The 15,872-nt window shown below is 38.7% G+C and overlaps 1 protein-coding gene across 10 annotated transcripts in view; it reads left to right on the top strand.

The window, feature by feature from the left end:
- LOC5565704 (CDP-diacylglycerol--glycerol-3-phosphate 3-phosphatidyltransferase, mitochondrial) overlaps positions 1-7,274 on the top strand; it is a 31,977-nt gene extending 24,703 nt beyond the window's left edge. For all 10 annotated transcript variants that reach the window (XM_021857504.1, XM_021857503.1, XM_021857505.1 and 7 more), the window contains 3 exons: positions 4,799-5,697; positions 5,756-5,964; positions 6,558-7,274. In XM_021857504.1, the coding sequence (XP_021713196.1) occupies positions 4,799-5,697; positions 5,756-5,964; positions 6,558-6,977 (1,528 nt within the window). In that variant the 3' untranslated portion in view covers positions 6,978-7,274. The remainder of the gene's footprint in view (positions 1-4,798; positions 5,698-5,755; positions 5,965-6,557) is intronic.
- Positions 7,275-15,872: the final 8,598 nt, after the last annotated feature.

Consider the following 15,872-nt stretch of genomic DNA (forward strand, 5'->3'; position numbering starts at 1 on the left):
TTTCCTCAAGTATCTGTAGTTTTTGGACTTATAAAATATAAATTTTCAGGAAAGTGGAGTAAATGTTTAAAGTTTAAACTGGATTTAATAATGTTAATACAAAAAAAGGTTTTCAATTAGGAGTATTGATAGCTCAAAGCAAATTGAATTATAAGTTTGTCAAAAGACTAAACTATAGTTGCAGAAAAACTCAATGATGTGCAAGCGGAACAAACACTGTAGTCTAATGAATTTATGCAAACACATATGTTAAACAAAATTAAATATTAAATCTGAATAGAGAATACAGCGATTCACAGCAGATAAGTTGGATTTAAATGAAAAATCTCAAGTTGATCAAAGGAACTATGAAGACAGAGTAAAAAAAGGAACATTCGGTCCATTTCTAGAATGAAATGAAGGAATATTATGAACAGTCTACACCTAGAATAATAAGCATATAATAATTGGTAAAATCCATATGTTTTGGATAGATAAGTGTAGTTCCAAATCCTTGTTGATAAGTAGAGAGTAAAGGGAATACATCAAGTAATTCCGGTCTACTTCTCCGTAAGAAACGAAGAGGATAGAAAACCTGGTCCGTTTCTGTAACAAGAACGAAGGGAGATTGTGGAAATTCGGCCCATTTCTGAAATGAAATGAAGGAGTAACACAAATCGTCCGGTCCGCTCTTAGAAAAAAAAGTAGAGAGTAAAGAGAACATTAAAAGTGATTCTGGTCTACTTCTCCATAAGAAATGAAGAGGATAAAAAAACATCCTGGTCCATTTCTGTAAAAAAGAACGTAGGGATGTCGTAGAAATTCGGACCTGTTCAAAAAATGACAGAAGGAATAAAACGAATCATCCGATCCGTTTCTAGAAAAACACGATTGTGTGTTGAGAACGTGGCTCTCAGTCAAAAGATTATTGGTTCAAATCCTGACGGATATGCAAAGAAAACAAAATGTTTCAGTCTGTTCTATGAAGGACAAGATGTAGGAGATCCATCTCAGTCCATTTGGCAATCCAGTCTACTATGAGATGAAGGAAGAATGTCTTCGGTCCATCTATGGTAAAGGGATGTGCAATGAAAACAAAAGGTTTCATTATGCAATAGAAAAGTCCAATTGTAGGTGGCTTGTCTTGCTTCATTTGAAAATCCAGTATACCACGAAATGATTGAAACTCTTACATTTGCAATTTTTATAAAAAAAAACCCTTGTGATACTATGGTAGTAGAACTACAGCCACATCTACTATGTCTTTTAACATCATATTTATATCTTTAAATCATTTTTCTTTAGTTCCTGAAGTTCAATGGAGCCTGAAATGTTAAACTTAAATTGAAAGGAATATCATAACATTCAAGAAAGAATAATGGACGAAAGCTCAAGAAAGAATCGTAGACCGATTGAAGGAAACGTTTGGTTGGTAATATTGATGGTGAATACAAAAAGTAAGTTTCACTATTGAATGTTATAAGAAAAAAGAGATGTCAGAATGTAGCTAAGTATGCTATTGATAACTTAAATATTATTTAAAAACAGATTTTAATATATTTTTATTTAGGTATCAAACGAACATGAACCGTGTTGAGGTACGCCTTAGAAATCAAAGACGATGGAAATATAAGGAAACAGATGAGGATGGTAAAATAAGATGTTTCTGGCGGAGATCAACAGTGATTCGAACAACAAATCTTCAAACACAATTCATTACGGATTTTTGTACATTATGAAGAAAATATCACTGAGGACTATTGAAGCTAGCTTATTCCCATTGTTATCTATTACGTTTTGCTATTGTTTTCAAATTATAGAGAAAAGGAGAGATGTAGTATAGTGTTTTGTCATGAGATAGAGTAGGCCATGCCCGAGAGATGTGACAGGAAGATTGGTGAATAATAAATCATTGTAATTTAATACTGCGAAATAAACTGTTTGTTTCTATACTCTGCTACAGATACAATACAGCGTATTGTAATTGAATGTCGAAGCAATATTATTCTTGTTTGGATATACAATTCAAAAACAATATAATATATTGTAACAGAACATTGTATTGTTTTCAATTGGTTTTATACCTTACAATTTTGGTCAAATTCCTATTTTCGCGTAAAACAACTGTTGCTTTTTTCTATGTAGCTTTGCTGAAAGAAATAAACAAAACAAGTTCAGAAAGCAAGAAATGTTGGGTGAAAAAAATTCAAAAAGTTAAAATAAGTAGTTTTTTAGAAGTCACTTGACATTAGCTGTAACGACGAAAGCAACCATGATACAGTTCGTTGAATTGTTTTTGTATTGTACAACAATACACGAATTGCTAATCAAGACAATACATGAACATTATATCGTATTGTATTTTCAAAATGTTTGTATGAGAAAATATCTATATTTGTATTGTTACGATACTTAACCACCCATACATTATATTGCAAAAATCTCATATACCATACAGTGAACTGTTCAAAACAATATATTGTACTGTAATTGTATTGTCATTTTACATATACTGTACTGTATTTCCAATATATTGAATGGTACTGTTACAATACGTTATATTGGTTTTGTATTGTATTTTTTATTCGGGCGTATCGAGTCGTTCGGGTGATTTATGTTTTGCATAAAATTGGTAACAACTTTTATATTTACTGATAGTGCAGCCTTTAACAACCTATTCATAATCTATTGAACCATTGCACACCCCTTTGTTTGCGAATCAGAATGAGAGTGGGTCAGCGTATGTTACAAATGTTGACACACAGTGATCGGCGCCAAACAGTGGGTGGTGTGTGTCTGTCAGTGTGTTTTCGTTCATGGTTCGTTGTCTTCAACGAACGATGAATGTCATGTGTGTTGTATGAATGCAGGCGAATAAATGGGACGAAATTATGGCTCGTGTGTCAATGACCGTTAAATTTTCCAAAGCCTGAAAAATCTAGATATCGATTCTCACTATATTGCTAGTTATCCGAGGTAGGACGTAAAGTTTAGAACCCTATTCACAGGTGAGGCAATGCTAGTAAGAGAAATTACCCCTAGAAGGCTTGGGTGGGTGAGATTACCAACAGTTTTTGTAGGAAGTAGTGACCCTGCAAACGGAACAGGTGGAATAAGGAACGAGCGAGCACAAAGGGGCGACAGGAGTCTCGAGAACGAGACTGTGCTCTCGTAAGTTGTGACCGTGGTCGTGAACAGTCCAAGGTGCTTAACAGTTTCCCTAGAAAGTTATCTAGTGAGCCGTTGGGACGGTCCAATTGACTACAGTAGTGTCCCGATCACTACTCCTAGTGGCTGGTTGAACGCCAAGGATCGGTAAGAGTATACCGGTCTCGCCCTATACGGTTTCAAATCGCTACTTCTAACCGTAAAAGAGAAAAGCAGGCACGCCATCCGCTAATTGCTAAGGACGAGGAGATCTGCGGATCTCAATCTATTTGCCAGAAGAGTCTCAAAAGGAAATCCACCAATCGACAGCAGTCAACAGTGTTCATACCTGGTTGGTCGCACTGCAAGTCATTGGCCTGCCTCATCTTCCACTTCAGCCGCTCGCCTCCAATCCACCGCCGCCATTGCGGCGAATCCCATAATCCGTCAACCCACCCGCCATCGTCCACTCGTCACCACACCATCACGTAACGTTCCACCAACCTTCTGTCTAGAGCATCCTAAATCCGCGAGTAATAACTGCTTTACTGCTGAACTTTGATCACTAGCAAGGTCCAAAAACCTCCCCATAACCTTCAACGACCCTGGGACCAAAAAAGGCTTTGTGTGCCCGTAGCGTAGGTTGCCGTTGGTATCAGCAACCTAGGGCATGGGACGTTTACCCTTCTGAGTGCGCTGAGTATATCCTCGAGGGCTAAGAGGCCGTAGCAAAAACAATAAAACATTGATCGCATCCTGTGAGTGCTATCGTTACATGTCAATCAGCAACGAAACGCTCGTATGGTCGCACCAATTAGTGTAGCAAACCATATGCGGTAGATAATTAGCAGTCCCTTGTTGCTGCCGACAAACGCTGTATCGCACATTGGAATAAAATATTACTGATTCTTTTCTGATCTGCTAGGGGAAAAGCACCAATTTTCGACCCTGCGCTAATTTTCGACCCATTCATACGATTTTGGCCTGCTTTGTATGAAAATCCGAAAATTGGTACAGAATTCTTGTGGGTCGAAAATTAGTGCTTTTCCCCTAGTACATACTTACTGGATCGATATCCATGGTCGAATGTTGCGTGTTTGACGCCTTACAGAAAACCCAATAGCGGGCGGTACACCCGAGTAATTTCACACGCGACTGTCTGATTCGATTACACCTATATACAAACTATAACATTGGTATCGTTTATGGAACAGAAAACCATTAAACGATCATTACCTCACAAGTCGAAACAGTTCGAGTTCAGTTGCCCGTTGGGATAAGTTATGAGCCTTCAATTGAAGATGTACCTCTCTCTATGGTAAATTTATTGGTCCTCGAAGCAGTAACGTTAACAGGCACGTGGTTAAGGTCACATCATGAAAGACTGCGTTTCATCAAGGTTTTGGTTATTCGTATTAGTATTTTTAGTAACATTCATGATTTATATACTCGATCTGAAGTTCAATTGAATAGATAAACTTTATTTTCTAGTAGGTTTTGTACAGTTTGTTAGTTTGCAATAAGTATTTCTTCTATGGAACTTGGTAAGATCTGCACTGTAATTTCTTGTATGTGGTATCACGCTTTCACTCACTTCATACTCTCACGGCCAAAATACGATCCTTGAACTCGTCCTTACTAAACCTGCTCTTCTATCTCAACCAAATTCCAGTTGGCAAATCATCCTCCAACCACTGTTCAAAATGATTCGCCGCCTATTCAGCACCCTCATTACCGATTACCCACCTGTGGGTGAGTTTCTTCCGGCAGCGTCCACCAATCCGTCGCAATCGGCCCAGAATGGGTCCGCCAACAGTGCCACAACCTTCCGCTCACCACACCTTGAATCGCTGAACTGGCTGCACACCATTTCGCCCTGTTTCCCCGTTTCTGGAGACCGTATCGAAGTCATCTACGAGCCTTCCGCCTTCTACAACACGCTGGTGTCGAAATGTGCCGTGGCCAAGCGGAGAATCATGCTGGCCAGTTTATACCTCGGCATCGGCAGCAAAGAGTCTCAGCTGGTCAATGCCATCCACGACAACATGAAGCAGAACCTGCAGCTGAAGGTGGACGTTCTGCTAGATTTCACTCGGGGAACTCGAGGGGAGAAGAACTCCCAAACCACGCTTATGCCTCTGTTGCGTGAGAGCGACAACTTCCGGCTTTCTTTGTATCACACACCGGTGCTACGGGGACTTACCAAAAAGCTAGCGCCACCTCGGTGGAACGAACTGCTCGGAATTCAGCACATGAAGTTGTACCTGGTAGATGACACGGTAATCATCAGTGGAGCGAATCTATCCAACGACTACTTCACAAACCGACAGGACCGATACGTGATGATCGAGGACAGCAAGCTGGCCGATTTCTACGCGGAATTCCTCAACAAGGTGCAAGAATTCAGCTTGAATGTGAATCGTAACGGTGAAGCATGCTTGCACGATAGCTGGAACATGCTGCCGTACAAGAGCGCCCAAGCGGATTTTGCTGGTGAAGCCCGCGAGCGGATACGAAACTACTTCAAAGGGGTACTGGAACGACAACGGAGCGTCTGCGAGGAGGACAAAGGTATGTACTGCCTGAACACTCTCACTGTTAGTAAACGAAAATCTTATTCGTCTTTCAGTGTCCGACACGTGGATCTTCCCGCTGATTGAGATGGGACAGCTGGGCATCCATCACGACAGTCTGGCCACCAAGAATCTGCTCTCGGGGTGCTTGAAGGATTCCAAACTCAAACTGGCTACCGGTTACTTCAACCTCACGGAAACCTACATGGACACGCTCACCAAAGACTGCCAGGCGGAATGCAGCATTCTGATGGCGCACCCGAATGTAAGTACAACATGCGAACCACCTAAGAACTTCAGAGACCTTTTGGCTAAAAACGCGACCAAACATGAACCAAGAAAACAAAATGAAGCTCAACAGAAACCAGGAGTGTTTAATTCTTCGTCTAATCAGACCAGGCATTTCTCTAAGAACATATCTGATACTTTTTTTGGGAATTCTTCGTGACATTATTGCAAGTTTTACTGCTAGTATTACTGATGTATTTTTATCGATTTTCTCTAGGAATTTCACAAGAAGTTGATTCAGTTATTTGCTCAAAGATTTAGTTGTTACTCCGAAGAGGAGGCCAGGAGTTTATCTAGTGTCTGAGCATCCTTTGAACAAACGTTGGAAAATTTACTTGAGAATTGACAGAGGAATCTTCATAATAATTTCTGGTGAGATCCCTGAGGGAGTATCTAAAAGTTATGCGAATGCAATCTCTGTAAAAATTGCTAGCATAATTCCTGAAGCTTCTCCTCGAGAAATCTTAGATAAAGAACTTGTTGAATAGTTCCCCTGCAGTCTCTTAAGGTTTCTCTAGAAACCTTCTTACCCACCAAAAAACGAATCGTTCTTAACACCTTTCCTTTCAGGCAAACGGTTTCCTTGGCGCCAAAGGCCCAGCCGGTGGCATTCCGGCGGCGTACTCCCTGATCGCCCGGAAATTCTACGAAAAGCTGAAACAATCGGGCCAGGACCATCGGGTGTCCCTATTCGAATACGAACGGCCCGGTTGGACGTACCACGCCAAGGGCCTGTGGTATTACCTGCCCGGTTCGACGCTACCGAACGTCACACTCATCGGATCGTCCAACTTTGGCGAACGATCGGTCAATCGGGACCTGGAGGCACAGATCTGCGTAGTTACAACCAACGGTGGGCTACAGCGCAAGCTGCAATCCGAGTTCGAGAACATCCTGCAACATTCTACGACGGCGGAAGCGGAACTGACGGCACGACCGGTACCGCGGTGGGTCCGGGCCGTTGTCGGCTTGTTTAGGAACTTTTTCTAAGTCACATTCTCCAATTGCTGTTGATGCCATGTCTTCTGCTCGGCAGTATTTGAGCGGATTTTTCTCACATTTTAGCCGTACAACCATCGGAATACCTACGTCACCAAATCTAGCTAGCTAGGTAAGAGTTAATTTGTTGACTAGTTAATTTATTTTAACTTGCGAGCCAGGCAAACAAACTACAAGTGTTGAACGCTTTTTTTCAAAACTAACGAAGAAGATTTCTGATTGTAAAATATTGATACCTACAATGTTGAGCTACTGAACATGGTTTTTACTTGTTCGTTAAAAGCAGGGTATGATTGTGTGTTAATTGGAAAGAAATCCCATCATACAGCATTTCAAATGTTCTCAATTCTCGTCCGCGAAGCAAACAAACTGGCAGGATCACGTGAAAATCGTACCTCGTACCTCTTCGCATGACACCTTCAAGCGCTATATTGAAGAGCAGGAACGAAAGTTTATCATTCTGTCTTGAAATGTTTGTCCGAATTTTTCAGGCAGTTTTGCAAACCGTTCATCGTTGAATGACATCCTCAAGTAACCACTAGCCCGCTAATTCACCTTTTCGGTCTTATAGGGCTATTGTAAGGCTAATATAGGACATGCCATCTCTATAATAGCACTATATTATCACGCAGGTCGAATTAAAGTGATCGTAATCAAAGAGGGTCCTTAATTTCCTTATCATGAGAGCTGATAGGTTTCCATTGCCTGCTCCGCTGACGTAGCCATCATTTTCACAATCTTGACCCTTTTATCCTGCGTTCTCTGCGCAATTCAGGTGCTTATAGTAGTATGCTGTGTCGAGTTTTGCAACGAAATCGGTAGTGTGGCTAGTAAATTATGGTAAGCAAAATATTAAAATTCTAAAAAATCGTTTAGTTTGTGCGCTATTGACTTGAAATTTAGTATTGGAATTTAAATTTACTGTATGGAGAAAGTTACATTTTCAAGAATTGTCGAAAAGCACTATTTTTAAGCAACGCCAAAAATCCGATCGCACCTGGAGGAATTCGGGCTCACCTTTGCGAAGGTTTTTGTCGAAGACACGAAGTGATCAGGTCAATAGTACGGAAGATATTTAATTTTCGACAAAACTTTGCCCCATGATTTAAGGTGAAACAGTTTGGAATTCTGGAAACTTCTAAGATTCAAACAAAACGCAAGCTTCAAACATGGCGCAAGCACTCTCGAGCAAAAAAGGGGTGGTGATCGGCGTTTTGTTTTTCACAAAGAGGGTGGCAGCATGCCATTGGTAGCGGATGGAGTTAGTATTTTTAGTGTTAAATTTGGTTATGATTTTCACGTTATACAGTCAACTCTCCCTTACTCGATATTCCGTATCTCAATATCGAGTTAGTGAACCATAGTAAAACTTGTTTTTCATGGCTAACTCGATGGTCCCTTTGATCGTAGTTGCATTGATTTTGTGTTCTGTAACTCGATACCTCCCTAACTCGATGATCCCTTCAAAATCGAGTTAGGTAGGTTCATCAGAGTGCGCAGTCGTATTCCGTAACGTAAAATTCATTTTCAACATCTCCTACCATTTATTTGAATCACTTTTACAAGGAATTGTTGAAATGTGTGTTAATCACGAATCTTTGATAGCTTCCATCCCACTACTGCAGTGTTGACCAGACTCATTTCCCCGAAATACGAATTGTGAGGCCATGAACTGTTATAACTGTGAGTTGTATTCCTGAGATGGAGGGGGAGGTGGTTGGGCTTGAGTGTTGCACATGGGATCCGACAGTTTCGATCTCGGTGGGCCGCAATTCAAGTTTCGGTGAAATGATTCGCACTCACTCACTCACTCATTTCATTTCACCGAAACTTGAATTGTGGCTCTCTGGGATCAAAATTGATCGATTTTGTGTGCAGTACTCAAGCTTAACCATCTGCTTTTCTATCTTAGGACGATAGAGCATGGTTGTAGTAGTTCGTGGCTTCGTAGTTCGGAAAATGTTATTTTCGGGGAAATGAGTCTGAACAACACTGCACTACTGATTACATGATTTGTGAAAAGCGCCTCTGCTCGGAATTTGAACACACTATCATGCAGGAAAAACACCCTAGTTTGAAACAACAGTAATTTTTGTTGACATGGCCCCGGGCCCCCACAAACATTGACAAATATATATGTAGTTAAAATTTAACAAATAATTAGAATCAATAAAATGATACATACTTATTTGATTTTTTAAGAAATCATCAATAATGGATGCATAATGAATAGATTCAAAATAAAGTCAAATGAAATTACTAAAACAAAATATTAGAACATTTAGAATGGGATTTTGTGGACTTCATGCGAAACAAGAAGATTCAAATACAATTTTGATAAATAAGTTGAGTGCAACTCTTTTTGTTGAAATTCCTGACGATTTTCTAACATGACTTTTCCAACTGTAATCTGTAACGAAAGCTTTCTCAACGAAGTTTAAGACTTAGTACGACTGTAATTTAAAGATCTGCAGATCAAGTAATAGAACCTAATTATTTAAATAATAATTTTGAAAATGACTTTACCATAGGAACCTAGGAACATATCAGGTATCAGAAGGCCGGCTCCAGAGGCACGTTCCCCGCCATTTAGGAGATTTGTGCCATCGCCATATTTGAGCCTATTTCATCATCTACCTGATGGGAGAGGAAAGGGAAGGGAAAGATGGGAGGAAATAGGAGTGGGATCCCTTGAAGAGGGAAAATCGCATAAGCGAATTAAGAGCATGTAGCGGCATACCACAATGGGTTCGAACAGCGCCCTAAAAAGGGCACTGCAAAACGCATAAAGCGTAAAGCGTAAAGAGAGCCTATAGCTCATTACCACAGCGGGTTAAGAAAACCAGAAAGTCCTGAAGATTCAGGTTTCTGAAATCAGTTTCACTTAATAAGTGTTAACCAAGTAATTGGAATCGCAATTACGCGAAAACTTGACAGTTACGTATAAGGTGATAAGAACTTCCATAATCGGAATCACAACTATCACACACAAATGTATCAACACACTGAATATTTGCCATGTGATAGTTGAGTCGGCAGTGGCCAGTCAAAGTTGTAATCAAACGACTGCAATTCTGCTTTGACAGATTTTTCAAATACTTAGCCACCTTTGGGATGGCTTAGTAATGTACAGACGTCCACTCGTCCCGCGAAGGGAGTTGTGAGGAACATTTCCTATAAGCAAAGTGACAAGGACATTTGTGTCCCAATTCTCCGGAAGTGGAAACATCCAAATCACTAGGATTTCCAATGGACGGAGAAAATCCATGGAATTTGGTCACAACCAATTCCCAGTTTGTGGAGTATAACAAATGCAAAGTCTGCGAATTTACATTCTTATGTTCATGCAGAGATGTAGCGATGATCAGATAATGATTCATCTTCTGATACATGCCAATTCGTCAACTCGTGACTGATTCTATTCGAGCAGAGCATTATGTCTAACACTTCTTCTCTAGCAGATACCATGAAGGTTGGGGGATTTCCTACAATAAGTAATCCAAGATTTGAAGTACTTAAGCATTCCATCAGACTGGAGCTTCTCAAATTGATATCATTGCCCACAATGAGCAGAAGGCCTTTTCATAGGCAGTGAACGACAACTCGTTTGAAATCATCCATTGGTAAATACACAAGTTTACAAAAGTAAGGTTTTTGAACTAGCGCCACTTGAGCTGTACCATTTGCATGAGTCTACAAACATTGATCGTTGCTGACATTTTATGCTGGAGAATGATCTAACTAATCTATCCTAGCCGTAGCCACTACCCAAACTAGGCAGGATTAAGCTTTTCGCAATCTCAGAACGAAAAAGACCAGCAGCGAACAAAAACCAGATCGGTATCTCTTAAAAGTCGCCAAAGGCGAAAAGCACAGAATATACTGTGTAAAACGCATAATGCGAAACCATAGAGGTGAAAATTTAAACTAAATTACATTAAATGTATCAATAATCCCACCCTTATTTAGCCTCAGGCTTGAGACTGAAGAAGGGCAGCCAATTATCTCGGAGAAACACAAGGTCACCTGCACCATTGCTCCGGGTAGCACAGGAAGGGCATAATACTGTAGAGGACGTCCTGGAACTCCACAGGCTCCGTTTGCGGCTAGGTTTTATTTAGACCCCCTAACCATTCATTCTTAGGCACGGTAAGCTTAAAGCCGTATGAATTAGGGGTCACCTGTGAGGTGGACTTTTACCACCGAAACAGGCAGTCCGTAGTGTTAATTCTTAGCCAGTTGAAACAACCGCTACCGACACTACGCGGCTGTCTAGGCTGATCGGGAAAAGGAAGTTAACATTGATTATTAACTCCTGACGTACCCAAACAGCCCTGCTCGGAATTTGAACACACTATCATGCAGGAAAAACACCCTAATTTGAAACAACCGTAATTTTTGTTGACATGGCCCCGGGCCCCCACAAACATTGACAAATATATATGTAGTTAAAATTTAACAAATAATTAGAATCAATAAAATGATACATACTTATTTGTTTTTTTTTAAGAAATCATCAATAATGGATGCATAATGAATAGATTCAAAATAAAGTCAAATGAAATTACTAAAACAAAATATTAGAACATTTAGAATGGGATTTTGTGGACTTCATGCGAAACAAGAAGATTCAAATACAATTTTGATAAATAAGTTGAGTGCAACTCTTTTTGTTGAAATTCCTGACGATTTTCTAACATGACTTTTCCAACTGTAATCTGTAACGAAAGCTTTCTCAACGAAGTTTAAGACTTAGTACGACTGTAATTTAAAGATCTGCAGATCAAGTAATAGAACCTAATTATTTAAATAATAATTTTGAAAATGACTTTACCATAGGAACCTAGGAACATAGGAACTTTAGAGACATCTAACTTGCAGAAAGAGACCAAGAAAAGACCATACAGAAGCCAAAAATATACCGAAAATTGACCTAACTGGAAATAGAAAAGCAAAACGTAACCCAATAGGAATCAGAAGGAAGTTTGATTCTTCATCGTAGAATCAGGTCAGACATTTCTCTTTTTTTTTTGTAATTTCTCGTGACATTACGACAGTATCATTGCTCGTTTTACTGTTTGTATGTTTTCATGATTTTCTCTAGAAATCTCATGAGAATTTAGGTATTTTTACAAAGACTCAGCGATTATTTCGAAGATTTCTCTAGAAGTTTATTAAGTGATTATTTCCCGTGGAATTCCTTAGAAATTCCTCCAAGAATTTTGTTTCGGATATCTCAAATATAACCTGGATTTTTTCAAGAAACACAATAAAAAATAATTAGAGATTCCATCAGCAATGTCTCCAAAGATTCTTTTAGATATTTTTCAAGAAAATCCTAAGTCCACATTGATCCGTTGATTTTTCCATCGTTTTCCTCAGTATGACCTCCAAGATTAAAGTTTAGAACATCTTCAAAAAATCATTCTAAGATCTCCAAGGGTAACAACTGGAGAATTTATTAGTGCAAAAATATCTGGAGGATCTCCTAGTATAGTCTTTGGAAACAAAAATCGGGGTATCTCTGAGGAAATTACTGGAGGTGATATCGTTAGAGTGCTCAAGGAATCCTGGAGAAAATTCTACAAAAAAATGCTCTAAGCATCCTCCTCCGAGATGAGCCAGCCTCGGGCTGCAGATCTCGTTAATAAAGATAGTAATAATAATAATCTAAGCATCCTTTGATAAATCGATGGAAGAAATTCTGGGAGAATTAGTAAAGGAATCTTTAGAAAAAATTCTAGAGAGATCCCTGTATGAGTCACTAAAACTAATCCAGATGAAATCTTTGGACAAATCACTAGAAGATTTCTTGAAGTTTTTCCTAGAGTGATACGAAATTTTTGAAGAACCTGCTGAATAGCCGTCTTTCAATTTTTCTCTGGAGTCTTAGAATTTTGCATCTTCATTCAATTTAATCAGAATAAGTTAGAAAGAAACTTTATATACCTTTTTGATTAAACTAGAGACCTTAGGGGTCGTCCATTAATCACGTGATCATTTATAAGGGAAAGGGGGGTCTGCCCAAAGACCATAGTCGATACATTTTTTTGATGGACCAACAACCACGAGAAGGGAGGGGGTTCTGAGACCTTCCATTGAAAACAGAGACTTGCATAAAACAGAAACCAAATTTTCTAGAAAACAACCTGCTACCAGTAGGCGAATTCCGGTGCACATTTTTTTCTTCCATAACTCACTAGCAAGAAAATTTTCTTTTCTTCGAAGAAAATACGCGCCGGGATTCGCCTACAGATCTACATTAACTTCTGCAACTCAATTATTAAAGTAATAATCAGAAAGGATATTATTGCTGACGAAGCCCTAAAAATATTGAATTTAACATGTAAACATATAAACATATCTTCTAATAATGAAAACCCTACAAAAAATACAAATATATTATCTATTCTAAACGAACAAAATGTTTTTCTTTGAAAAGGGCCCCCACAAGACAATGGAAATCCGGCCCTGATCGCAATACAGTCGACTCTCCAGTAGAGTGGTTCGAAAAATAGTTTTTGCTCCACACCGCTCATTCGATTTTAGATCAAATTCTGATTGTTCTCCCAAAATTCGAGCTCATTTGTTTTTCCTGAAATCACTAAGAAATACTTGGTCTACGTCAAAAAACATGCTCGGCACATCATATTTCGCTCAGCACAAAAACATCCCAGTGTCCGTCAGGATTCCCCAGACATCATCACGAATCGATTGAACGTTCTGAGAAGCCCCCTAAAACCAAGAATTCCCTAAAAATTCTCCAGAGTATAGTTAGGAAACTCATAGACCCAGCTCGTAAGAAACATTTGGATTACTTTATGGGATCCGTATCCTTGATCTTGATCATCATTGAAAATCTTGTATGGAATGTTGGATTGTCTATTAAAAAAATCTTTTACTAAGCGGGAACATAGCTCTAATCAATTGTAAAATTATGAACATAATAATTTAAACAATCTCAATTTATGTATCGCACGCTTCAATGATACAGTGAATCCACAATTAAGAATCACCCACAATTTATGAATCAGCTGCCTTTAAAGGACAAAATAACAGTAAAAAATAGCACAAAACATCACGGAAACGTTTTCGTTTATAATTTATTTTGAGTAAAATTGTTTACGTGATGTTTTGTGCTGATTTTTGTTGTTATTTTGTCATTTAAAGTCAGCTGATTCATAAATTGTGGGTGATTCTTAATTGTGGATTCACTGTATTATTGTAAATGAAGAGTAGTTTGAACTGTGTTCGCATTTGTCATGTTGGCCGTATTAAATGGCGCATTAGAATTCTAAAAAATGATTAAGAATATAGCAAAATATGTACTTTTTAAGGGATTTTTTGTTTGGGTCGTGGGTTCGAATCCCACCGGTCGAGGATCTTTTCGGGTTGGAAATTTTCTCGACTTCCCAGGGCATAGAGTATCTTCGTACCTGCCACACGTTATACGCATGCAAAAATGGTCATTGGCATAGTAAGCTCTCAGTTAATAACTGTGGAAGTGCTCATAAGAACACTAAGCTGAGAAGCAGGCTCTGTCCCAGTGGGGACGTAACGCCAGAAAAGAAAGAAGAAGAAGATGTTTACATTTCTGCAATTCACGTAGAATAACGCAATTTATTTTATGAAATTTCTAAAAAGTTGAGACACATGACTTTCATTTTATTTTTGTTTTCATATTACTGCGGTGTGTTTTTACATAATCAATGTGTGTTATTCAAAATTTATGATTGAAGCTCTGTGTGAGTCATATACTATTTAATGCTCCTAGGCTAGTGGCCAATTTACGAAGTATAACGTAACTACGTGATCGCTCCTCGTGCTTTGTTCGAACGAGCTGTTCCAAATCTGAAGAAAAGTGGTTCTTTTATGTGTATCAACTACTGGCAGACTCAAGTGGGCTGGCCATACAGTAGGTATTCCTGATGAAAGAGGTTGATCTCTAGCTGAGATACTGGTGGAGATTATTTACCTCATGGAACTTTGCGCATGTATAATCAATTACCATCCCGAAGTAAACAAGCGCGTACGATAGCCCTTTGTAATTGGTGGGATTTTGGGAAGTATCGACGAAGATGGATCTCTGGAATGTAATCCGTGTGTCTCTGACCTGTTGTTGAAATGACTAAAGTAACAGCAACGATAATATTTACAAAAACTATTTTTATTGGCATTCAAAAGTGTTGCCAAAAACGGATCCATTTTGTTGCCAAAATCGGGGGGTGCCAAAAATGGAGCATGCCAAATACGGAATCCCACTGTATAAGCAAATCTATTATTTTCATTATTTTTTATCATCTGGTTAGCAATTTAATATTGAAAATATTCAATTATTTTGCTTTCATTACTGAAATCTGAATCAGTTTTCACTCAACTGCGACCATCGATACACTTGGCCCACTTTCCACTTTTTAAATCTTATATATATGAATTCGTCAATGTTTCTGTTGTTTATAAAATTGTTGAAAAAAGTTTCAGGAATTTCAATTGAGTGTTTGACGATCCTCAAGATAGTTCTGTTTCCCTTCTAGAACTCCAGAAAATTTTACTTCTTTTAAAATATTTTAATTTTTTTTTTTCAGGAGAACTCAGTGTTTTGCTTCCTTTCTTCTGCGTTTTCCTCAAAATTCCCTAAAAAGTCATCAAAACATTTTTTTCACGATTTTGATTTTTTTTATTTCGCTTTTTATTGATATAGGGTAGGTGTACCAATTATGGATGTAATAGGTCAACAGTGTTTGGCAATAGTGTTCCTAGCATTCGACATAAAAGTGTCCCAATTATGGACTATCGAATATTTGCACGAAATTGACTCAAATGCCATCCGGAGTGAATGATAATGTAACACTAATAATGAATGAAGTGATTGCTCATAAAATTTTC

This window comes from Aedes aegypti, chromosome 1 (assembly GCF_002204515.2).
Source record: "Aedes aegypti strain LVP_AGWG chromosome 1, AaegL5.0 Primary Assembly, whole genome shotgun sequence".
Taxonomy (NCBI): Eukaryota; Metazoa; Arthropoda; class Insecta; order Diptera; family Culicidae; genus Aedes; species Aedes aegypti.